The following is a 25,409-nucleotide window of genomic DNA, read 5'->3' as shown; positions in this document are numbered from 1 at the left end:
AGATGGTATGCTCCTTTTTTTAAGTGTTGGTTTTACTTCAAGCAAACCATAACAATGATTGCTATAATGGAGCCTTTTCTTCCAAAGCTGCAATTTAACTTCATTGGCAATGTCCCCAGCTCATCTGTCAGAAGTCAAGGAGTTCAAAGTGAAGGGACTTGATGTATATGTTGTAAAAGAAGATCAACATTCTGTTTGCATCATAATCTGCAGCAGGACTGGCCCAGATTCCTCCAGTAAATCATCTAGGAAACCCATTCAACTGTGACCTCGAAGCTTGCCATGAAAAGTAAATATGTCATCTCATCGGGCTGCTATGGTTAATCTCAGCATTTGCCAAAAAAAAACAGTCATTTTGATTCTGTGACTGCAACATGACATTATAAAACAGTGAGCAAGGTGATTCTCTTGCACATTTCAGGTTTGTAGGAAGATTTGATGCTAGGGACAGTGTAACTACAGGGTCTGTGTGGCCAAATGTCATCCCAACTCCATTTACAAGTTTGTTGACAACACTATCGTTGTAGGTCGAGTCTCAAACAACAATGAGATAGAACATAGAAAAGAAATTGAGTGCTTAGTGGCATGGTGTGAAGACACCAATCTCTCCGTCAACGTTAACAAAATTGGTCGATGACTTCAGGCAGTGGAGTGGAGGGCACGCTGCTGTGGTGCTGAGGTGGATGTGGTCGAGAGCATCAAGTTCCTGGGAGTGATGATCACCAACTATCTGTCCTGGTCCACTCATGTTGACATGACAGACAAGAAAGCGCAACAATGTCTCTACTTCCTCAGGAGGCTAAGGAAGTTCAGCATGTTCTCAAAGACTCTTACCAAATTTTATTGATGCATTGTAGGAAGTGTCCTATCTGGATGCATCACAGTGTGAACAGCAACTGCTGTTCCCAAGACTGCAAGAAACTACAGAGAGTTGTGAACTCAGTTCAATCCATCAGGCAAACCAGCCTGCTGCCTGACCTGCTGCGCTTTTCCAGCAACACATTTACAGCTCTGATCTCCAGCATCTGCAGTCCTCACTTTCTCCCATCCACTAACCCCATCTATACTTCCCAATGCCTCGGGAAAGCAATCAATATAATCAAAGACCCCTCCCACCCTGGTTATACGCTATTCCACTCTCTGCCATTGGCGAGAAGATAATAAAGTTTGAATATATGTACAAACAGTTTCAAGAACAGTTTCTTCCCTGCTGTTTTCAAATTTTTGAATTAATATTTTGAATATTAATTCTGATCTCTCTCTCTGCACCTTCTCTGTGACTGTAACATTGTATTCTGTGCTCTGTTCTGCTACCCTGCTGCACCTTGTATGGTATGATCTGCCCATGTAACATGCAAAACAACACTTTTCACTGTATCTCAGTTCATGTAACAATGATAAATCAATCAGTCCATGCCACCATCTTCAGCAAGCTTCCAATTTGATGGGCATTCAAACAGCTTCCACTTAATTAACAACTGAGGTAAAAGGTGAAGGGTTTGCAGCATGACACTCTGTAACATTTCCCTCTCCTCTGCAAACTTATCAAAGTTTACATAGTTTGGTCTACTTTGCAGGGACAGGGCTGCAGGATATGTCAAGGAGGAGTTGTTTCCTTTGGCTGAGGAGTTAGGCACCAAACAACATTAGGTTAAGGTGATTGAAAAAATAAACAAAGGCGACTTTGAGGAAAAACTTTCTTCCATTTACCAAGTGTTTACAATCTGGGATCCATTGCTGGAAAGGATGGCCAGAGTCATTTCAGGCGTTGCTTGCAAAGAGGATTTGGATAAGTTACAGAGGAATGGAGAGAGGTCAGAGGGCGTGGGATTAGTTAAATTGCTCTTGCAGATAGCAAGAAATCAACAGGCTGAATGGTCTCCTTTGATGTCGACTTGATATGAATCACAGGCATTGTTTTCATACTACCATCGAAGTTTATAACTGCTAATACTCTTCCTTTTAAGTCGTCCCAGGGAAACATATTGAGAATTGAGTTCAATATTTCAAATACATTTTGTTGCATGTGGGTCCGAAAGGGTTAACACTGTGGCATTCATTAGCTGCCCACTCTCTGATGTCACATAGATTTGTGGGGCAGGGACTTGGAGGAGAGCAACCTAACATCATGTCTTCTTTCAAGTCTCTGTAATAATGACCATTATGTCAGAGCTTTTGCCCGAAACATCGATTTCGCTGCTCGTTGGATGCTGCCTCAACTGCTGTGCTCTTCCAGCACCACTGATCCAGAATCCATCATGTCAATGTCATCTGTAACTAGTGTAATGAACTGTACCTTGTTAACAGTGAAAGACCAGGAAGCAGTTTTTCTCTACCATGCTTGACCAAGTAGGCCTTGTTGTTCCAATACTTAAACAGGATAATGGCAGCAATTTTCACTGAGAAGAGCAACTCGTACAGTGTAGTGAGCTGATGTGGCCATACCACACTGACTTAGTTAAGTTTGGCATTATGGTTGGCATGGTCTGGTTGGAAAGCATGATCCGTTTCACATTTATCAAAGTGCAGATTAATGCAATTCACACTTGTACTGATGAATGCTTGGACATTTTACCTAAGTACTTGTTGCACTTATAGAAAATATCTTTATTATAGCAAGATATATCATGACAGATTTGTGGTCCAATAAACCAAAGTGGCTTCAATATCTATTACCAATTCACTGAAACGTGGAATGTTTGGCTTTCAGAAATTGATGAGTGCTCGGTTGATCCTCGGATCTGTGGACCCGGACAATGCATCAATCTACCAGAGGGATACACGTGTAACTGTGATCCTGGCTACCAGCTCAACACAGTGAAAACTGCTTGCATTGGTAAGACAATATAACACGTAGTTTTCCCTTTCAGTGTCATACAGCAGATTGGCCCTGAGTGTCTGCAACAGACATATATTGGCCGCATCCTATTTTCTGCTACTGCCCCATCAGGACAGCTTCAAAGTGCTGATCGAGTCAGATACAGCAGGTGTCAGAGGCCACATGTATGTGAACTTTGAAGACGCGGTAACCATTGATGGGCTAATTTCAAGTTGGGTAGCAAACATTTCAAAGTCTTGAGAAAGCTCAAGTGGCAATCACAATCCATTATTGATCTTTACCAATTTTAAGGACAGAGGGGCAAGGAGACAGACAGGTACAAACGAAGGGTCAGGCATGGCTGTGCAGATCAGGAACTGTTCAGCCTGACTCTCTCACTGAAGGATGTTGTTTGGATCCATGGTCTTCTCTGCTATCTTGGACCAGACCTCACTTTGTCCATGCTCTTGGTGCATTCCTCCCATTCTGAAACCCAAAGCCAAACCAGGATGAATGTACCTTACTCCTTCTGACTGCAGTCTGTCTGTTCCAGATGTGGATGAATGTGCACAGATTCCGCGTCCGTGTTCCAATGGATACTGTAAGAACACAGTAGGAAGCTTCCGCTGCCTCTGTCATCGAGGGTTCACATCAGACGGAGGAACAGAATGCGCTGGTAATGCTTGACATATTGATAGGATTGCAAGGGTGATACAGTGCCTCAGTGGTTAGCACTGCAGCCTCACGGTGCCAGGGATCTGGATTCGATTCCACCCTTGGGTGACTGTTGGTATGGGATTTGCACATTCTCCCTGTGTCTGCCTGGGTTTCCTGCAGGTGCTCTGATTTCCCCTCATGGTCCAAAGATTAGGTGGGACCATGCTAAAGTGCCCCATAGTATTCAGGGATGTGTAGGCTAGGTGGGTTCGCCATGGAAAATGCAGTGTTATGGAGATAGAGTCAGTGTCTGGATGTGGGTGGGATGCTTTTCGGAGAGTCAGTGTAGACTCGATGAGCCAAGTGGTCTCTTTCCGCACTTCAGGGACTCTACGATTTTAAAAATTGCACAGCAAGGGAATTTGAACCACTTCCAAACTTCAAATATAGCCCATACGTTTACTTGATCAATTTTCCTGTTCCGGTTTAACGGGAGAACATGGGGAACAGTATGTGAAAAGAATTTCATTAGGAAATTTCACACTCGCCAACAGAAGATGACATACATCACCTTGTTGGGACATAGTTTGCTTGACCTTCCCATGTGTGATAAGAAACAGGTGAAACCTCAGGAAAATTCCCAGTCATTGTGTTTTGGGAATCACCACTTGTTAACTCAGGGGATAATCTCACTGTCAATGCTCCCTCAATGCTGTCAAAATCAGCCACCAGCTGACAAACAAAGATAAACTCACTCGAGTATGAGTGGATGGATTTTCCTTTGGTGCTAGTGGAATTCAGTAAGAGGTTTCTTAGTCCTCACAGTTTTTCGCATGCCAGTGCATATCTTGTCTTTAACTCTTCATCCTCAGTAATTTTACCCAATTGTTAACCTGTCTAGTTTAGAAGGAGTGTTGCCAAATTTGAAAGAACATGAGGAATTTAACCTGCATATGTCATTTCTTTAACAACAGTGATCAGGAGAAGTTAAACTCTTTATGTATGTATTTGATAAAATATGCTGCACTAATCTGATAGCAGAGTCCGTCAAGGCAGTAAGAGATTGTTTAACCTAAACATTTTATTGCACAGAATAAATTGACCACTGATGTAATGCCGGATGTACATTATTCATGCACTGTTAAATATATGTTGCTAGATGAATTGTGCTAGATGCAAATTTTATTTTGCAACTAAATGCAAATACTTTTCTATCTCCTTTCAAGATATTGACGAGTGCCTGAGCCCCAGTATCTGTGGAGAAGGTCATTGCATTAATGTTGTAGGCTCCTACAGATGCCAGTTCTGTGATGCTGGATACAAAATGAACAGAGGACAGTGTGAAGGTGAGTTTGCCTCCAGTACCTTTTACAGATCCTATTGTACTGAATATCTTTGAGTATAAAGTTGCAGGTTCTGGCAATAGGGTGGGATATTTTCACACAAACCGTTCTGTTACATTATTTTGCCAACAGAATTAGGTGATGGTTAAAGACATGGAGAAGTATGGAAGGCAGGGGAGGATAATTTCTTCGAAAAATCACAGCAGCAGTATGTGTCCAATTTAGTCTTGTCTCCGAGCCACCCATTGTTGTGTCATAGTTGCTACACTGGAGCCAGGAGAATTACAGGGAGGAACTGAAAATTAATCTGAAAATCTTATGTAGAAAAATAAACAAAAGGGATGCACACCCAAAAAAACTATTGCCAAGAGTGAAATCAAAGGCATGAAAATGGGGTGTGGTAAGGGTTGTGGGGTGGAAGAAATGTTGCCATGGCCTTTTATGTCCTCCCTCCCAACCTCCACCCTAACTAATTTCTTCACCACTATTATCACTAAGTAGGCAATTCTAATCACTTTTGCTTCACAAAGTTTACGAAAGCAGCTCTCAGCTCGTATGTTGCTAATGATTGTTTGGCTGTCTCTCTCTCTCTCTCTCTCTCTCAGAGTCTCTTTAGTCATGCTAGCTTCTGAACCTTGAGTCTTGCTGCAGTTGGGCCCAAGCACTTGGTCAATTCGCCATGATCCCGGCTTTAAGAAAAATGGCATCTCTGCAGTGACTGACCACTCACTGCTCTCTTGAGTCTCAGCCACTGATCAATGCAACAGGGTCCACTGAGAAGCTGGGTGGGAAACAGAACTAATTCTGATGGCACTGCATGGAACTGCTCCAGCGAAGTGTCTGGGACATTATTGTCTGTCTAACATCAGCCCTGAACACCAAATGAATCTTAAAGGCACACTGGCGCAGGTTGTGTCTTTAAATATCCATCAGAAATCTGCTCCTTGTGGGCTCGTAATGTCATAACCAAATCTTTAAAGAGCTCAGCAGTTTTGTCAGCAATTGAACTACAACCTAACAATTCTGGAACAAGGATGGACTCCCTTTAAAATGTCACCCTTTTCTGTTATTTCAGAACACTGAAATTGAACTTGAAGCTTTTTCAAATGTCAGCTGAATTTACTCTGTGATTTGTTTAAATTCACAGACGTTGATGAATGCCAGGATTCCAACAAATGTCCGTCTGGAAGATGCATTAACAATCCTGGCTCTTATGAGTGTGTGTCTTGCCCAGATGGATACACAGGCAGAAATGGCCAATGCGTAGGTATGTTCTGTAGTCTCACTGGTTCTGGTACAACAAGAGTAAGTTTGTCAAATAAGCATTCTCATTTGAAAGTTTCCAAATAAAAGTTGTTCTTTCATGCAAACATTTGATGTGAGTCATAAAGAAGTACAGCACGGAAACAGACCCTTCGGTCCAACTCTTCCATGCCTGTGAGATATCCCAACCTAATCTAGTCCCATTTGCCAGCACTTGGACCATATCTCTCTAAACCCTTCCTATTCATATATTCATCCAGATGCCTTTTAAATGTTACAATTGTACCAGCCTTCACCACTTCCTCTGGCAGGTCATTCCATACAAGCACCACCCTCTGCGTGAAAAAGTTGCCACTTAGGTCTCTTTTATATCTTTCCCCTCTCATCCTCAACCTATGCCCTCTAGTTCTGGACTCCTCCACCCCAGGGAAAAGACCTTGTCTATTTATTCTATCCATGTCCCTCATGATTTTATAAACTTCTATAAGGTTATGCCTCAGCCTCCAACGCTGTAGGGAAAATAGCCCTAGCCTATTCAGCCTTTCCCTGTAGCTCAAACCCTCCTCAACATCCTTCTAAATCTTTTCTGAAGACTAAAGATAAAATCTCAGGGTGAATTCAACAATCCTGCTTTCCTGGATGGGAACTAAGCTTGAAGTGATTGTTAGTGAAAGATAGAGTTACCAACCTGTGGTGCCAATCTTCCGGTCCACGTTCCCTTTGAGCATGGTTTCCTGTAGAGAATGGTGAATTGGGTCTCTGACATAAACAAGTTTTCACTTTAATAATGTATCTTACATTTTGCTGTGACATGAAAACAGAAATTGCTGGAAAAGCTCAGCAAGTGCGGCAGCATTGTGGAGAGAAATCAGAGTTAACGTTTCAGGTCGAGTGATCCAAAATATTAACTCTTGATTTCTCTTCACAGATGCTGCCAGACCTGAGCTTTTCCAGCAATTTCTGTTTTTGTTTTTGATTTGCAGCATCAGCAGTTCCTTTGGTTTTTATTCTTCTGTGATATATTCACGATAAATTATGTTGTTTAGAGTGTGTTGTCATCTAGTTGCTGAAATGTTAAGGTATGAAATATTATGGGACTAATCACGCATTCAGCTGCTAAAGCAGTTTCCTTTACCATTTACTGACCATCTCATTGAGTGTGAGTGCAATATGCATCCAAACAAAATGCAAGGGACTTGTTTAACATAAAATATAGACAACTTGGCATTTTTCAAGACAGTAAGTCAAGTGTGAAGAGAATGGAGAAAGGGACTTATTGATAATGTGATAATGGATTTGCTTAATGAACTACTCAATTTGTAATTCACCATCAGATCTCTTACCATTCTACACCTTAACCCTGCTGATAAAATCCAGAACACTCCTTTTAAAAGTAGGTTCCAGAAAATAATCACAGTCATGGCTTTGAGGGTCCTTTCAACCAAGTAGCAGGTTGGTTATCTCTGGTGGATATGAAATAGAAAAAAAAGGCCTGTTGGCACATTATGAAACATTGAGTTGCTGAATTAACCTGATCAAAATGTTGGAGAAAGTCGAGAGATGGAATGGGTGAAGACTTGGGGAATGTACCAGCACATGTCCACCAAAACTCTGAGCACACTCCACTATTACTATAACATAGAACATTACAATACAGAACAGGCCCTTTGGCCCTCGATGTTGCGCTGACCTGTGAACTAATCTAAACCAATCCCCCTACACTATCCCATCATCATCCATGTGCTTATCCAAGGAATGTTTAAATCTCCCTAATGTGGCTGAGTTAACTACATTGGCAGACAGGGCATTCCACGCCTCACCACTTCTCTGACATTTGTCTTAAACCTATCACCCCTCAATTTGTAGTTATGCCCCCTCATACAAGCTGACGTCAACATCCTTGGAAAAAGACTTTCACTCTCTACCTTATCTAATCCTCTGATCATCTTGTATGTCTCTATCAAATCCCCTCTTAGTCTTCTTCTTTCCAAAGAGAACAGACGCAAGTCTCTCAGCCTTTCCTCATAAGACCTTCCCTCCAGTCCAGGAAACATCCTGGTAAATCTCCTCTGCATCTTTTCCAATACTTCCACATTGCACTATATAAGTTGACAAAGGGGGAATGTCACTTGGATTAACACAAAGTCAATACCTTTCTCTTTTAATGAAGTCTTTTACCAGCTTTGTACTGTGATCACTTTGTTACTGTTTATGCGTTTGCTATTCTACCTCCCAAGTATCTTGTGCTGCCAAATTTAACAATATTGACATTATAACCTGATAGAAATAAATATGTACCAGGGTAGGGAGGAAATATAGCATCATGATTCTCTGGTTAATGATTTGAATCTGGGGAAATAATGAAAGCATAACTACAGGTGAAATGCTGAATATCGCAAACAAAAACCCCCTTAAAAGCATCCACTTTGCGATGTGATAGTGTGTGTCCAATGCCATTAATTTATTCAACCAGTAAATTTCACTGCTTCTTCTCCTGTGAGTTTTTGTGAAATTCTGCAGGTTGTTCCATGAACACTTTCAATTTCATTGATAAACGCACGGCCAGTTTTATTGTAGTGGTTCCTGTTCTGTGAATTAATGCCTTCAGTTCTTCTGGTCTTGTGCTGAATATCTGAACCAGCCCAAAGCCAATATTTACTTTGGCTTTGGCGTGCAGCTCCCTGCTTCCTGAAGCTTGATGAAAGCATTTACTGGTTGTGGTCATACAAACAGGCACCACCTGCTCAACGTAAAGATTTTGTCTCCCCGTTCCCCCACTCTTTTTTTATTTTCTCTGCGTTTTACTGTGAAGATATCACCGAACGTCTGTCCATTTTGATGAGCAGTCGAGTGTGGGCTTTTGTGAAAATTCCCTTTTGCTCCAGGATTGTACCCGGTGTGCTGCCTTCCCCTTTTCCTGGTTAAGTCATTTTCGCTGTTCCTGAAACAATTTGTTGCAGATTGATTAGATGCTTATAGTTTCTGCTGGTTAATAGCCTACTCTGAAAATTGTACAGACTGATTGCTAATAGCTCTTGGGTCACCTCTCATATCTGAAAATAATTGGTGTAGCTGTTTGTTATCAATGATCTGTTTAAGACAATAGTTTGCAACATTCCCCTGTTGGATAAAGATGCAACATTTTAATGGGGTCTAAGGGCACCCTATTAGCCACGTTTTCCCCACTATCTCTGTCTCAACTGCTGCGGCTTTGGAGAAGCTACCTGGAGTCATAGAAACATAGAAAATAGGTGCAGGAGTGGGCCATTCGGCCCTTCGAGCCTGTATCATGGCTGATCATGCAATCTGAATATCCCATTAGCCTCAAGGGCTGTGTCCAGCTCCCTCTTGAATGCATCTAACAAACTGACCCCAACAACTTCCTGTGGGAGAGGACTCCACAGGTTCCCAACTCTCTGAGTGAAAACATTCTTCCTCATCTCAGCCCTGAATGGCTTACCCCTTATTCTCAGACTGTCGCACAAGAGAAAGGATAGGGAAGAGGATGCTGAGGCAAAAAGAGCCATGAAGTGGACTGTTAAAAAAAGAGAAAAAAAAGGTGGACACAGAGAGACAATGGGCGAGAGAGAAATGCGAAGACAGAAGTAGCTAAGGAAGAGATCATTTCCTCTAACTTATTATGTGCAATGTTACAGGAGATCGAATCTGTTCCACTGCAGATATCACCTTTTTAGCACACGTACTGGCCACGGTGTGTATAACACGGTGTGTTATATGAACAAAGCCACTCAAGTGTATTAAGTTTGACTTTCAATGCTTTGTTAAATATAATTTTAGGTTGAACAAATTCTTCCTTCTCTATCATCAGAGATACAATTGATATTTACATTTGGATTCTATGCCCTGAGGTACAAATATTAGAAAGTGTGATTGGAAGGCAGGTGTGGAAAGCTTCATCCAAGCTTAATCCCTCCCGACAAACCGGCCAGGGGCTCATCAGGAATCAACTGTATCTCTTGTCAGTTTCCTTTTACAGTAGGACATATGGTCGCATGCTGAGAAAAAGGCAATTTGAGACCCATTCAGACAGTCATTTCTTAAATGGACCGGCAGATGGATGCTGCAGATGTTCCATGATAAATGTATCATTTTCGAAACAGCACTCCAGGTGTTTCTTTGTCTTTTCACCATTCACTCTCCTCCTGAGGGCTATTTGTTCAATTCTAACATTCATTGTCTTGTGTTACCTGTTTGAAATTGGCCGAGATTTGTCTGTGTTGTCCTTGGAAGTCTGATTTTTGACCCCTGCTTCTTTTTTTCCCCCCAGATGTTAACGAATGCCTCAACAGATCAGCTTGTGCAAATGGCAGATGTTCGAACCTTGAGGGGACTTATATCTGTACCTGTAACCGAGGCTATGAACCATCCCCTGATGGCAAACTGTGCAAAGGTAACCATTCCCACAGGGATTACCATCGCAGATGGCCACATCATTTAGCATCAGGTCACCAAAGTAAAGCAGTTAAATGGCTTCGTTTATGAAATGGAAACATTTGATTGACAGTTAGGATGGGCCTGGCAGTGGGATAGCTGGTACAAAGTTAAAAATCACACAAAACCAGGTTATAGTCCAACAGGTTTAATTGGAAGCACACTAGCTTTCGAAGCGACGCTCCTTCATCAGGTGATAGGAACATCGCTCCGAAAGCTAGTGTGCTTCCAATTAAACCTATTGGACTATAACCTGGTGTTGTGTGATTTTTAATTTTGTACACCCCAGTCCAACACTGGCATCTCCAAATCAGGATAGCTGATAGGTAGCCATTCAGAATGATTGTCCTGAAAACTAAACAGATTAAGGTGAAGTATGTGGTTATGGGATGCATTCATTAGATGATTACATTTATGCCTAGAAAATGACCCTTCACAACTGGCTGTTCCTGAAGAGTAACACACAGGGTCCTCTGATACACTTGAGGTCTTCTGTGACCTGTGGGTATAAGGAGTGTGCTGGGGTTCATGGCCATCCTCAGGAATGGTATTTTCCTTAAAATTTGTAAACTTCCTTTGAAGTTTTCTATTTGTTACAGCACTCCTTTAACTGGCTCTGGATTAGTTAATTAGTTTAAACGCTTGATCAGAAGTGTAAAAGCGAAAGCATATTGACACCGGTGTTGGGTAATGGATTTTGGAGCTAAGCATCTGTCAGGATTCTCTTTGAAACAGAGTAAAGATCTGATCTCCTCTCTGACCAGCTGCCAATCAGGAGTTTGACTTCCTCAATGTGTTCCTGTCACCAGTTACATTTCTAGGGAGAGGCCCAGGATTTGCATCAGTTGCTTACTCAATGCAGACAGCTAACTAAAGTAATTAAAGGCCCAATCAAGGCAATACTTTGTGCTTGCCATGCAATGGCACCTCCAATCCAGTTGCCACATGGGGAGGCACCATTGTAATAGAGGCAGACTCCCTGTGCCAACCTGAGAGGTGGGGAGGAGGATATTGGAACCTGACACTCCATCCTTAAAGGTGGGCAGACAGTTACTCAGGCCATGACCATGACCCAAAAACTGTACAGGAGGGGTTTCCCCTCTTATCAGAAGGCTCGACCAGCTCAATCCCACTGAGATTTAACTGCAGACTTACTATCCTTTCCCCCCTTCCTGCCCTCCCCAAACCTTGAGGGCAATTTCTCTGAGAGGTGTTCCTGTGTTTTCTGCCCTGACTCAGCAGCGCCCCCATCTCTCAATGGAGCGGACAAGGCTTTTCGACTGCTACCTGCCCTGTGATTGGGCCTGCATTATTGAGAGCCTGTTGGCTATCCTTAATATGGCACTGGGCTGGGCCATGTGAGAGGTTACCTTTAGGAAAGTAGCTTCCCATGTCTGTGCACTGGTAAATATGAGCTTGTGGACCCCCATGTGTTACCCCGAATGGGGTCCTGAAGCATGCAGAGGCCTGTGAGTCAACGTTTGAGCAAAATGAAGCATTTTCCTCTTTTGATCTCCCTACTTAACTGACAAACTCTCGACAAGGAAGTTGGACAACCCACTGCTGTACTGGAGCTTAGAGGTACAGGAGTACAGTTCTAGAATCCATCCCAGATCCGAGGGAGGAAGTACTTGGCAGAATGGATGAAGAGTGGAGCTGGAAATAGCACAGCAGGTCAAGCTGTATCAGAGGAGAGGGGGAGTCGCTGTGTCAGCTTGGAACCCTTCATCAGGATTAAACATTGATTCCCTCTCTCTGATGTTGCTTGACCTGCTGTGCTTTTTCCAGCTCCACTCTTTATTCACTCTGATTCTCTAACATTTGTAGTCTTCACTATCTTCAGGAATTACCACTCAGACATCCTCATGCCACTTGAACTCTGACTTTAAGCCAATAGAGAGCCGAAAAGCCTAAGAATATAATCCTCTTTCAGTGTCAGCTTTGGTTTAGTGATATTACCTCTTGGTCAGAAGACCATGGAGTCAAGCTCCAGTGCAGAGATTTAGGGACATTTAAGGCTGAACCTTGAGTGTTTATTGGGGAAAAACTTCAGGTGAGGTTTGAAACATAGGTCCTTTCTGCTCTCTCAGGTGTTTGTAAAAGATCCCATGGTATTGCCTCCCAGTAGAGCAAACGGAACTCCAGCGGTGTTCCAGTCAATTTTTATCACTCAATGAACATCACCAAAAACATTGTCTTGCAATTTACCTCAATTACTGTTTGCATCTTGCTGTGTGGAAAATAAGTCACCATGTTTGGCTAATTTGTGACAAACTGAGTTCACGGAAGGTGCCAAAGGGAACACAGTTCCTTTGAAGAATTTACTATTTTGGTTATATCCTTGTTTGTCTTTTCAAGAAGTTTAGAAGAAATTTCCCTCCTTGTTGTTTGAAGGGGTTTAGTCCTGGCAGAATTTGACCCAATTTCAGCAACCAATTTCAATGGAGACCCCTATCAAACTTGACTGGTTTCTTGATTTGTGCCAAATAACTGGCTCCAATATTGTCATCATCCCATTGTGATTCCTTCCATTGCCCAATTCTCATGTTCTAGCTTCACCATAGCTGCATTCTTCGCTCAGTTGTAGTTAACATTTATATTACCCCACCCATTCCACCATCTGCCAACATGGGCCCAAGGTCTAATTTCTCTCATAAACTTTTGTATGTATGCCTGTACATGTATATCACTGTGTGTGTTCCTCCAGCTCATTGGATATATATCCTATAGGATGATACAATAGAGAAAGGATAACTCCCTGAATCCTGCCCACCATTGACAAGGCACAAGTCAGGACTGTGGTGGAACGCTTTGCACTTCCTGGATGAGTGCAGCCCCAATAACACTCAAGAAGCTTGACACCATCCAGGACAAAGCAGCCCGTTTGATCGGCACCACACCCACAAGTGTCCACTCTCCCAGTCACTGATGCTCAGAAGCAGCAGTGTGTACCACCTATAAGATACACTGCAAACATTCACCAAAGATCCTCAGACAGCACCTTCCAAACCCCACGATCACTTCCATCTAGAAGGACAAGGGCAGCAGATACATGGGCACACCAGAAAAATATATTGCCATTCTTTCACTGTCATTGGATCAAAATCTGGAAATTCCCTCCCCAAGGGCATTGTGGGTCTCCCTACTGGATATGGACTCCAGTGGTTCAAGAAGGCAACTCACCACCACCTTCTCAAGGTCAACTAGGGATGGGCAATAAATGCTGGCACAGCCAGCAACACCAACATCCCATGAGTGAATAAATTTTAAAAATTCAGCCCCTGATTCAGTGGTTTTTCTTTGAAGGCACTACCCAATAGGCCCAGCCTCCACCTCGTTTCTACTTAGCCTGAAAAAAATCTTTCAATTATCTGTGCACTCAAAGTTGAGGCGATGCATTTCTAAGTATGTCTCAGTGTCTGTAATAACTCCCTAATATACAATTGGTATTGAGAACCAGTGGTTTCCAGAAGGTCTTTAGTGGTTTGATGGTAATTTGATGGGGCAGATTTCCTGTCTCTTTGCAAATTTGTCCAATTTGGTTTTCTGGTTCAGAGGTTAATCAGGGCATTCACTTTTGATGAAACAAAGTTTGCAACACATTGGAAAGAGGAATGACTCATCTGTTTCTTCTTTGGTGCAGATGTGAATGAGTGTCAAGATGCGATTCTGTGCACCAATGGGCAATGCACGAATACAGAGGCCTCCTTCTTCTGCGAATGCAACTTGGGTTACCGTCTGACTGCCACAGGGGACCAGTGTGAAGGTGACAGCAATTTCATAGAATACCCTCAGCAGACCTCTTGTTGGGTTTAATTTTCACTGGCTGTGCACCAGTATATGTGTTTGTAGAAAACTCCCTTTGGTAACATTCACTGAGATAGGATGAGGACTTGGCTCAGCAGGGTCAATTAGAATTCCAAAGCAGTAGCTGGCTGTTTTGTAAAGTGAGGTGAATATTGCATAAAAATCACACAGTCCCTTCAGCATCACCCTTTAAAATGTCAGGGAAGTTAATTGTCCTTTGTTGTTTCTCACTGTAATATTTCCAGCCTCTATTTAAAATGGAGGAGAATATTTGCAACATGAAAATTCATCGGAGAAAGATGCTTGGAGAGATGGAGGGTGCTTAGGGCATTGGTTTCTCCCAGTTGACTGAATGTGTCCACGTTCTGCAGTACAGAGCATGCTCTCCACTCCAAAGGACGTTGTTGAGGCCACTTTTGGCGTACTGTATACAGTTGACATCACCCTACAATAGGAAGGATATTATTAAATTGGAGAGGGTACAGAAAAGATTTAGAAGGAAGTTGCTGGGACTAGAGTGTTTGAGTCATGGGGAGAAGTTGGTTAGGCTGGGACATTTTTCTTCTGGAGCATCGGACGTTGAGGGGTGATCATATAGAGGTTTATAAAATCATGAGCGGCATGGATAAGGTGAATAGCAAAGGTCTTTCCTCTCGGGTGGGAGAGTCCAGAACGAGAGAGCATAGGTTTAATATGAGAGGAGTATGATTTAAAAGTGATCTGAGGAGCAACATTTTCAAACAGAGGGTGGTTTGTATGTGGAATGAACTTCCCGAGAAAGTGGTAGACGCAGGTAAAGTACAGCATTTAAAAGACATTTGAATAGGTACATGAAAAGGAAAGGTTTGGAGGGATATGGGCCAATACAGGCAAGCAGGGCTAGTTTAGTTTGTGAAACTTGGTCAGTATGGATGAGTTGGACCAAATGATCTGTTTCCATACTTTAAGACTCTATAATTCTAAAATGTATTGAGCTCAAATTGAGTGATTGGTGCTTAGTTAGTCCATCCATTGGGATCTTCATCACTTAAGTCTGAAAGATCAACCTTCCATTGACACTTGTGAGACAATGAGAGGTTTCAAGAGAGCTGCCAGTGATAAAATATTTCCTCCAGGACATGGTTCAATTACGGGTTGATTTGAAATCTTTGGCAGGAGATTTCGGGGAGAGTTGAAGAGAAATGGTTTCTGTGGTTCTGATGATTTGGGATGTTCCACCTGACAAAATCAGCAGGGGTTGATCTGATTGGCTAATTTAAACAGAATGTGGAACTTGCAGGTTCAGGTGCCAAAATCAGGAATGTGGGATCAAGCGGGATTGTTGTTTTAACGAGCTGAAACAGCCCTGGCTGGTCGAATGGCCTTTGTCTATGATGGTTAGAGATTAGATTAGATTCCCTACAGTGTGGAAACAGGTCATTTGGCCCAACCAGTTCACACTGACCCTCCGAAGAGTAACCCACCTAGACCAATTTTCCTCTGACTAATGCACCTAACACTGCGGGCAATTTAGAATGGCCAATTCACCTGACCTGCACATCTTTGGATTGTGGGAGGAAACTGGAGAACCCAGAGGAAACCCACACAGACTCAGGGAGAATGTGCAAACTCCACACGGACAGACACCCAAGGCTGGAATCGAACTTCGGATACTGGTGCTGTGAGGCAGCAGTGCTAACCACTGAGCCACTGTATGCTGTACATAATTCTATCAGCTTCTAGAAAAGAAAGCTAAACAGTTTCATTTGTGAGATGGTACTTGTTCCACCTCCTCCCTTTCTTTGCCTTGACTTTTTTTGCGCGTGTTAGACACGGTCACCAGAAAGAAAAGCGTGTTCCCTGTTTATTGGGTGCAGCCATAATAAGTGGGAATAAAATATTGGTCAGCCTTTTCCAGTCCTTTGTAAAAAATGTAAAGAATGAGACCGGCCTCTCAGTTTAGCTAAGGAAAGCTGTGTTTACAACCTCACTACAAAGAACCCATCCATTTTATTCTGGAGTCCACCATCCTTTATATACCTTCAGTTGTTTTGAACAATAAGTTCAGCTCATGGCTCCTCAGTCGAACTAGGGAGAAGGTCATTTTTTTTTTGGTCAATGCTGTTTCTTCAAGGCTTTGGCGAGGGTTGCAGACAACATAACCAAACCAAGTGCTGGAGGCTCCGATATGTCTTTGGAAACTACACCAAGGCAATTGTTGCTCTAAGTGTTGGTGTCCCATTAGTGAGGGAACAATAAATAGTGTGGATTCTGTTGGTAAGATTTAGAGGCAGCATCAACATAACTGCTTTCTGAACATATTTGTTGCAGACATTGACGAATGCCAACAAAACTCGGATACTTGCCAGGGAGGTGTGTGCGTCAACAATGCTGGCTCCTTTTCATGCACGTGTCCAGGTGGCTTCCAGCTGGTGAATGGTGTTAGGTGCCAAGGTAAAGAATTGATACTAGCAGGAAGTGCCACATCTTCCCTTGTCCTTTGCCTTGTGTACCCTGTAACTGGCCCCTGCCTGTGTTATACCGGGCAGTTCACCCTGGAATTGAATGCTCACATGTGTGGAGAAATGCATCCAATTTGCCAAAAGATTGGCAAAATTTGCAAAAAAAGTCTTTTAATTGGGCTAAAAATGTACTACTCAGTATTGGAAATGAATGCAATGAAATTAATGAATGCATTAAGCTCACTTAATTTAATCAGATGAATGCCTCTGTTATGGTAACACAGGAGCAAACAGTTTCCTAAGGCTGATCTGACTGATTGCAACCCCAGGATCCCATTTGGCCCCAGGATCGAGCTTTCATTGACATATCCATCCGGCCACTAAGACTGTGATGTTGTCTGGATGCCTCAGCTGATCTGCTGCTGGAGCTCCTCTCCATGCCTTTTGCTTCTGCCGCACCCTGACCATTCCAGCACTCTCCCGGCCAACCATGTTCCATCCTCCATACACCCGAGGATGTCCAAAGCTCTGCTACTTATCTCCTAACTCATACCAAATCTTGCTGTTGCCTCTGTGGCTCGCTGATCCACATTGGCTGCTCAACAAGGAGTGCCTTGAGTTCATAATTATTGTTCTTGCTTTCAAATCACCACATGGCCTTGCACCTCCCTATTTCTCTAACCTCCTGTAGCCCTAAGGCTCTCCGAGATATCTTTGCTCCTTTAATTCTCAGTATCCCTGTACTCTAGTCCTTGTCCTGTGTCCAGAAAGTGTTTGAAAGTTAATGTTGAGCCCCTATAATCGGAACTCTTGGACCATAGTCCTCACTGTGCTGGATCTGTTATATCTGCTGGGAACTGCCGTAAGTAACATAGGCAGCCTCTGGTATGGACATGAATAATGCTGCAAAAGCAGGAAGGCTAGAAAAGAGCTCTTAGGATTTCAAAGTACGTACTAATATTCATTCAGGCCACATTCAAATTCTTTAAACAGGGCATTGGCAGTTTAAAAAATATAATGGAGCATCCTCAATTCAGTCAGTAAAATTGTTATTTATTCCACTTATTAACTACTAATGTGTCCTCACTAATGGAGAGTGAGACCCTTCCACACACCAGGAAAATGCTGGAGGTGTTTAAAATCTGCAAGACAAACAAAATGCTGGAACTGCTCATCAGATCGACAGTATCAGAGGAGAGAGAAGTATTCTTAAGGTAATCTTTTTGTGACAAACATCCTTCAACAGAAACTTCTCAGTGGTCCAAGAGTTGCCTTGTCTAGACAAGGGAGAATATTTGGGAGTGGAACATTTGCCCTCTCAGGTGTTTGTGAACACTATTTGACTTTTACAGGAGTTTTCAGCTCAGTACTTAGTAAACATTGACTCGTACAATCGAGAATCAAATGCATTTTGCTTCCAATTGTATTTTTTTTCTATTACAGGCAATTCCTGGCTTCTTTTTTCCTTTTAGTGCTAATTTGATGTAGCAGGAGAAATTTTCCAGCCTGGTGAATTAAAAGGCCCAGCAGACTCTGCTACAATTTCCATAAACTTGCAATGGATACCTGCACATCTCATCCCATGCTTTATTCGGCTTATGTTAGACAGATTCTCTCTCTTCTTCTCATGTGCGTTCATCTGACTGAAAACTGCCTTGGGTGGAATAGAATGAGTGATAGTTATTGCTTCAGAAAGAAAACAAAGCTTTTAATTAGTCCTGAGTATAAGATTTAAGGCTTTGTACCTGGTACTTTGAGGCCTTAGTGAAAAAAAATGGAGTGCAATCTCACTGGAGCGTAGCACAGTAATAGCATCATTGTAAGAGTGTTTGGCACTAAATCAGTCCCGTGATCATTATCTAAAGATCAAAACCTGCTAAACCCTACAATGCCTGAGTTGAATAGAGTTATTAATCATAATCCACATGTGGCAATTTGAAACCTGTAATCCTACTTTTGCCAAATGTTTGTAGCTCGCAAGTGAGAGAGAGGTTGAGATGTTACTGAAGTGTGCCTTGTGACTTGGGGTAATGGTGTAGCACGGCGGCTCAGTGGTTGATAGTGCTGCTTCACTGCACCAGGGACCCCAGTTCGATTCCAGCCTCAGGTGACTGTCTGTGTGGAGTTTACACGTCCTTCCTGTGTCTGCGTGGATTTCCTCCTGGTGCTCCGGTTTCCTCCCACAGTCTGACAATGTGCAGGCTAGGGTGGATGTTCCATGCTAAATTGCCCTGGAGTGAGTGGGATGTGTAATCTATGTGTATTAGCCATGATGAATGTGGGGTTCAGGGATTGGATGGGTGAGATGTGTAGTCTATGTGTATTAGCTGTGGTGAATGTGGGGTTAAGAGATTGGGTGAAGGGAGTAGGTGGGATGGTCTTTGGAGGGTTGGCGTAGACTCGATGGGCTGAATGGTCTCTATCCACACTGTTGGGATTCTATGGTTAGTGAGCAAGCTGAGACTGAAGTAGCCACAGTAAGGCACAATCGTTAATAATGAGAAATTTTGAATGAGGCTGTTTTTCGCAGACTGTTTTAGTCAGAGACAAACTTAAGGAATAGAAGCAATTCCTAGCCATATGACCCCTTGAGGCGGCTCTGCCAATCAATAAGATCATGAATGGTTGATCTGATCTTGGCCCCAATTCCAGTTTTCTATTTGTAATCCAGAACCCTTGACTCATGCCATCTTCCTTGGCATTAATTTAACTTGCATGACTTCTCCTCCTCAACTGTCTGGAACAGGGCATTCCTGCTAAAAGCAGGAAGTCCACCTCACCTCTGAATTGAACCCTCATGTTGAAAGTTATAGATTTCCCCCACACCAGGAAGCAGCCTCTCTATATCTCCTTTCAGAATCTTAGACTTTTTTTGGGTAATCAACCTTTTCAGTTCGAACATTTCTGGAGCAAATGGGCCTTCTAGCTCAGAATAGGGACAGTACCACAACATCATGAGAATTTCTTCAGGATATTGTATGTTTCAATAAGACACCTCTAAATTCGAATGGAATAGGCTGAACCTGCTTCACGTTTCCTTTAAAGGCAACCCTTCATCTGAAGAATCATCCAAAGGAACCTTCCTGAAATTGCCTCCGATGTATACACATTAAGAATGAGCTTTACCTCTTTCCTTCAGGGTGGGAAGGCAATGGAGAAGGAGAGAGTAATTACTCAAGTAATATTTAAAGTGTTCAATCATTATGGTCCTCTACTTTTTGTCATTTACATAAATGATTTGGATGCGAGCATAAGAGGTACAGTTAGTAAGTTTGCAGATGACATCAAAATTGGAGGTGTAGTGGACAGCGAAGAGGGTTACCTCAGATTACAACAGGATCTTGACCAGATGGGCCAATGGGCTGAGAAGTGGCAGATGGAGTTTAATTCAGATAAATGAGAAGTGCTGCATTTTGGGAAAGCAAATCTTAGCAGGACTTATACAGTTAATGGTAAGGTCCTTAGGGAGTGTTGCTGAACAAAGAGACCTTGGAGTGCAGGTTCATAGCTCCTTGAAAGTGGAGTCGCAGGTAGATAGGATAGTGAAGAAGGCGTTTGGTATACTTTTCTTTATCGGTCAGAGTATTGAGTACAGGAGTTGGGAGGTCATGTTGCGGCTGTACAGGACATTGGTTAGGCCACTGTTGGAATTCTGGTCTCCTTCGTATTGGAAAGGTGTTGTGAAACGTGAAAGTGTTCAGAAATGATTTACAAGGATGTTGCCAGGGTCGGAGGATTTGAACTATAGGGAGAGATTGGGAACAGGCTGGGGCTGTTTTTCCTGGACCGTCAGAGGCTGAGGGGTGATGTTATAGAGGTTTACAAAATTATGAGGGGCACAGATAGGGTAATAGGCAAAGTCTTTTCCCTGGGGTCAGGGAGTCCAGAACTAGAGGGCATAGGTTTAGGGTGAGAAGGGAAAGATATAAAAGAAACCTATGGGGCAACTTTTTCACACAGAGGGTGGTATATGTATGGAATGAGCTGCCAGAGGATGTGGAGGCTGGTACAATTGCAACATTTAAGAGGCATTTGGATGGGTATGTGAATAGGAAGGGTTTGGAGGGATATGGGTCGGGTGCTGGCAGGTGGGTCTAGATTGGGTTGGGATATCTAGTCAGCATGGACGGGTTGGACTGAAGGGTCTGTTTCCATGTTGTACATCTCTAGGACTCTATTAGTTTTCTGAGAACTATTATAAATTATTCTTTACAAATGAGTCTGTCCTTGCCCTTCACTCACCTCCACGTTCCACTTCTTTCACCACCATGCTGTTCTCTAAACTGTCTCTCCTCGGTAGCCCAATCTCTGTCTCCTTTCTCCTCTGTCCCTCCCTTTCACCTTCCTCTGTCCCTCTCGTTCTCCTTCCCTCTACTCCTCCCTCCCTCTCTGTGCACATGGGTAGCAGTTTAGACAGATCTCCCTTTTGCTGGTGATTTGAGTATTCTGTGTGATCTAATTAGACTGAAATGTGCATATTTTTCAGATGTTGACGAATGCGCAGATGGCACCAAATGCCATGATGGATCTTGTGTCAACACCGACGGCTCCTATAGATGTGAATGTGCCAGAGGCTATCGTTTGAACCCTACTGGTGAAGCATGTGCTGGTAACTTCTGATTTATTTTTTGTGAGGGAAATGGATTGATGAAATTACTGTTACAAAAATGGCAGTAAATCACAATTCCTGTTTCTTAAAAAATAAAACTAATACATCAGATCAACTATTTCCACAACATAGCTCACGTCAGTGTAGTTTACAGTTTGCTCATTAATGACATGTAGTCGAGAGGTCTGTGAGGATACAAGCAGCCAGTGCCACTTTTAATCATGTCCATCCCTGCCATTGTATTCACAGTTACTACTGTTTCCTCTCTTTCTCTCTATCTCTGTCCCACCATATCATTCCTTGAAAGTGAGTTTTTCGATGGGTGCCATCTGTGTTTGCCAGTCTTCCTTCAAGCTAGTTTTCTGGATGAACCTACCTTTGCCTGGCATCTCCACTGAACAGTGTGTCCCTTCACCACCCACTATCCACACTGCCCATTGACCTCCAGAGATGTGACACCCTTGGTTTAGCAGCAAAAGGTAGAGCTTTACATCCTCTTATCAAAGCTCTTATTGCCCAAGAATCTATCTGAGTTCCCTGTGCACAGGAAATGAATGAGAAAATGTTCTCGTTGGAGCGCAGTAGGCAGTGTCAGTGAAGCTCTCACTTCATAAAATCTCTACAGTGTGGAAGTGGGCCATTCGGCCCATCGAGTCCACACTGGCCCTCCGAAGAGCATCCCACTCACCCCCTCAGAACCATCTCAATCCCTGTAACTCTGCATTTCCAATGGCTAACCTTCATATCCCTGGACACTATGGGCAATTTAGCATGGCTAGTGCATCTAACGTGCACATCTTTGGACTGGAGTAGAAAACCAGTGCTCCCGGAGGAAAGCCACACAGACACAGGGAGAGTGTCCAAACTCCACACAGACAGTCACCTGGTGGAATCAAACCTGGGTTCCTGCTGCTGTGAGGCAGTAGTGTGCTAACCACTGAGCTGCCCCATTCAAGGCCTACTCCAGTATTTGATGGCCAAACTCTTTGAGTATTAACTGTGAAATGTTCCAATATGGCAATGGTAAATGTTAAGAGCAGGAGAGATTCCTCATCCAGCAGTCTGATGGAAAGAAAGTTAAGAGTCTGTCCTGTAACACTGCATAGCTCCAGACTAGAAGCTGTATGTAACAGTGCGTATTGCCACAAATGCTTGGACTCTCTGAGTGAACTGTCCCACACCAGCACCATTTCCCTAACCATTAAAACTATTTACCTTTGATCTTCTAGCAATTTGCTCAATCTGGTTTCCTTCTGTGTGTTAACTTTGGTTGTTGCTTCCAAATTCTGAGCACAGACATTACCCCCAGGCCAGGAACTATGCTAAGAACGAGAAAGTTTTGACATTTTCAAAGTGTCAATGTTTTAAATAGGGTCCCTTAAAAAAAACTGGTGGCGAGAAAGAGTTAACATTGTGATTCTCACTGGGTGATGTGAGCAAGTATATTAAGCACAGTGTTTTAATCTTAATCCTATTTAAATATCAGTAAATAATAACTTAATCATTAATAAATTTTGCCAAATAAAAATCGAACAAACTACAGATCCTGTAAATCAGAGACAGAAATAGAAATGACTGGAAAAGCTCAGCAGGTCTGGCAGCATCTTTGGAGAGAAATCAGAATTAACATTTTCGCTCCTGAACCGCTAAATCTGATTGCTCTCCACAGATGCTTCTGGACCTGCTGAGCTTTTCCAGTCATTTCTATTTTTCTCATACATTTTGTCAACTCTGTTTTGACGTGAAATTCAAGGAGGCAGATAGCTCAATGTGGATTTATTTAATAATAAGGGAAAAATACGTTATATTTAGAGACCAAATGATGTCAACTTTATTCTGCTGTTTAAAATAGCATGATATTTAATGAGAAACGTTATTGTCTCTTTAGCTAGTTAAATAACCTGATAAGAACCAAGCTATGTCCTCTCCCAGAAAGGGATTGTGAGCTGGTCTGGTCTTCCAGGTAAGAACCCTGGAATCGTTCTAAGAAGCTATTGGATATTTAGTTTGTACAGAAGGATGTATCCCTTTTATGTTTGTTATGGAGTCAGCTGCTGGTCCTCTCTGCTGATAAATCCATGCGTTTTATTGCACGTACAAATTGCAGATGCTAGAAATCAGAAATAAAAGCAAAAGCCAGAAGGAAATATACATCAGCACTTATGTAGGGGAAAACAGGTCTAATCTTTCAAGACTTTGAACTTTCTTCAAAACGGTGTAAAGCTAGAGATGTGTTCAATGTGAAGCAGTTGAATTGGGGAGGGGGTCATTTTATTTCTTCATTTTGTTGTCACCCTGCCCTCTCTGTCTCTGATAGCTGCAGTGTTCAAATGAACTCAACACCAGCTGGTGCTGGGTCCACTACGTTTCATCATTTATATAAATGATTTGTATGTGAGCATAAGAGGTACAGTTTGTAAGTTTGCAGATGACATCAAAATTGGAGGTGTAGTGGACAGCGAAGAGGGTTACCTCAGTTTACAACGGGATCTTGACCAGATGGGCCAATGGGCTGAGAAGTGGCAGATGGAGTTTAATTTAGATAAATGTGAGGTGCTGAATTTTGGGAAAGCAAATCTTAGCAAGATATATACACTTAATGGTAAGGTCCTCAGGAGTGTTGCTGAACAAAGAGGCCTTGGAGTGCAGGCTCATAGCTTCTTGAAAGTGAGCCGCAGATAGAATAGTGAAGAAGGCTTTTGGTATACTTTCTTTATTGGTCAGAGTATTGAGTACAGGAGTTGGGAGGTCATGTTGCGGCTGTACAGGACATTGGTTAGGCCACTGTTGGAATATTGCATGCAATTCTGGTCTCCTTCCTATTGGAAAGATGTTGCAATACTTGAAAGGATTCAGAAATGATTTACAAGGATGTTGCCAGGTTTGGAGGATTTGAGCTATAGGGAAAGGTTGGGAACAGGCTAGGGCTGTTTTCCCTGGAGCATCACAGGCAGAGGGGTGACCTTATCGAAGTTTATAAAATTATGAGGGGCATGGATAGGATAAATGGACTAAGTTTTTTTCCTGAGGTGGGGGAGTCCAGAACTAGAGGGTATAGATTTAGGATCAGAGGGGAAAGATATAAAAGAGACCTAAGGGCCAACTTTTTCACATAGAGAGTGGTGTGTATATGGAATGAATTGCCAGAGGAAGGTGAAGGCTGGTACAGTTGCAACATTTAAAAGGCATCTGGATGGGTGTATGAATAGGAAGAGTTTGGAGGGATATGGGCCAGGTGTTAGCAGGTGGCAAGGGATTGGGTTGGGATATCTGATTGGCATGGATGGGTTGGACCGAAGAGTCTGTTTCCGTGCTGTACATCTCTATGTCTCTATGTCGAGGAACACCTCCCCTTTCGGGTGTACACTCTGCAGCTTTCTGGTCTCAGTTCTGAGTTCAGTTTTAGCCTGTAACATCTGTCCTCGTTCTGTGACATTTTTCTTTGCTGGTTTTGTTTGCCTCCTGTTTCCTGTTGTTGCCTTCACTTTCAGAAGGTAACTCTTGGGTTGCCTGCACACACACCTCCCCCAGGATATAGGTTTTATTCCTTCACTTGTCTCCGTACTAATCCCTTTGGCCTTGCAACATGAGCTGTTTTGTCACTTAATCTCCCCTGGCTTCACCGTATCATATGGATGTTCCATTTTAATTCACAACCTCCACTCTCTCACTTCCTGAAAATCAGTCACATTTCCCGCACTGGTGGTCACAGAGCTGAATAATAGACCTACCAAATGTTCGCAATGTTTGTAAAATCTATTTTATGGTCCTGCGTTCCCTCAGCCCCCACCTCTCACAATCTCTCTGTGCAATGCGGAACGGGCTGGTGATTGCTGAAACACGCATTGTAGTTCATTGCATGTCGTAACATTGGAGGAGTAGGGGTAGCAGCTGGAAACTCTGGGACTTGATGGCCGTCAGAGCAATTCCATGATGTGGCCACACAGAATCATTATCAATCTGCAGATATTTCCAAAGATACCTATGGGAGGGCTTCCTGGTAGCTGCAATATAACAGC

At 42.8% G+C, this 25,409-nt stretch overlaps 1 protein-coding gene across 5 annotated transcripts in view; it reads left to right on the top strand.

Moving 5' to 3' along the window:
• Positions 1-25,409, top strand: part of ltbp1 (latent transforming growth factor beta binding protein 1) — a 371,964-nt gene that overhangs the window by 229,843 nt on the left and 116,712 nt on the right. For 4 of the 5 annotated variants that reach the window (XM_060831322.1, XM_060831326.1, XM_060831323.1 and 1 more), the window contains 8 exons: positions 2,711-2,836; positions 3,372-3,494; positions 4,702-4,821; positions 5,966-6,085; positions 10,370-10,492; positions 14,177-14,299; positions 16,651-16,773; positions 21,268-21,390. In XM_060831322.1, the coding sequence (XP_060687305.1) occupies positions 2,711-2,836; positions 3,372-3,494; positions 4,702-4,821; positions 5,966-6,085; positions 10,370-10,492; positions 14,177-14,299; positions 16,651-16,773; positions 21,268-21,390 (981 nt within the window). The remainder of the gene's footprint in view (positions 1-2,710; positions 2,837-3,371; positions 3,495-4,701; positions 4,822-5,965; positions 6,086-10,369; positions 10,493-14,176; positions 14,300-16,650; positions 16,774-21,267; positions 21,391-25,409) is intronic. The other variant, XM_060831324.1, reaches the window with a different exon arrangement.

This window comes from Hemiscyllium ocellatum, chromosome 10, assembly GCF_020745735.1.
Source record: "Hemiscyllium ocellatum isolate sHemOce1 chromosome 10, sHemOce1.pat.X.cur, whole genome shotgun sequence".
NCBI classification, from domain to species: Eukaryota; Metazoa; Chordata; class Chondrichthyes; order Orectolobiformes; family Hemiscylliidae; genus Hemiscyllium; species Hemiscyllium ocellatum.
The sequence above is the reverse complement of the archived record's forward strand: the minus strand, read 5'-3'. Positions and strand labels throughout refer to the sequence as shown.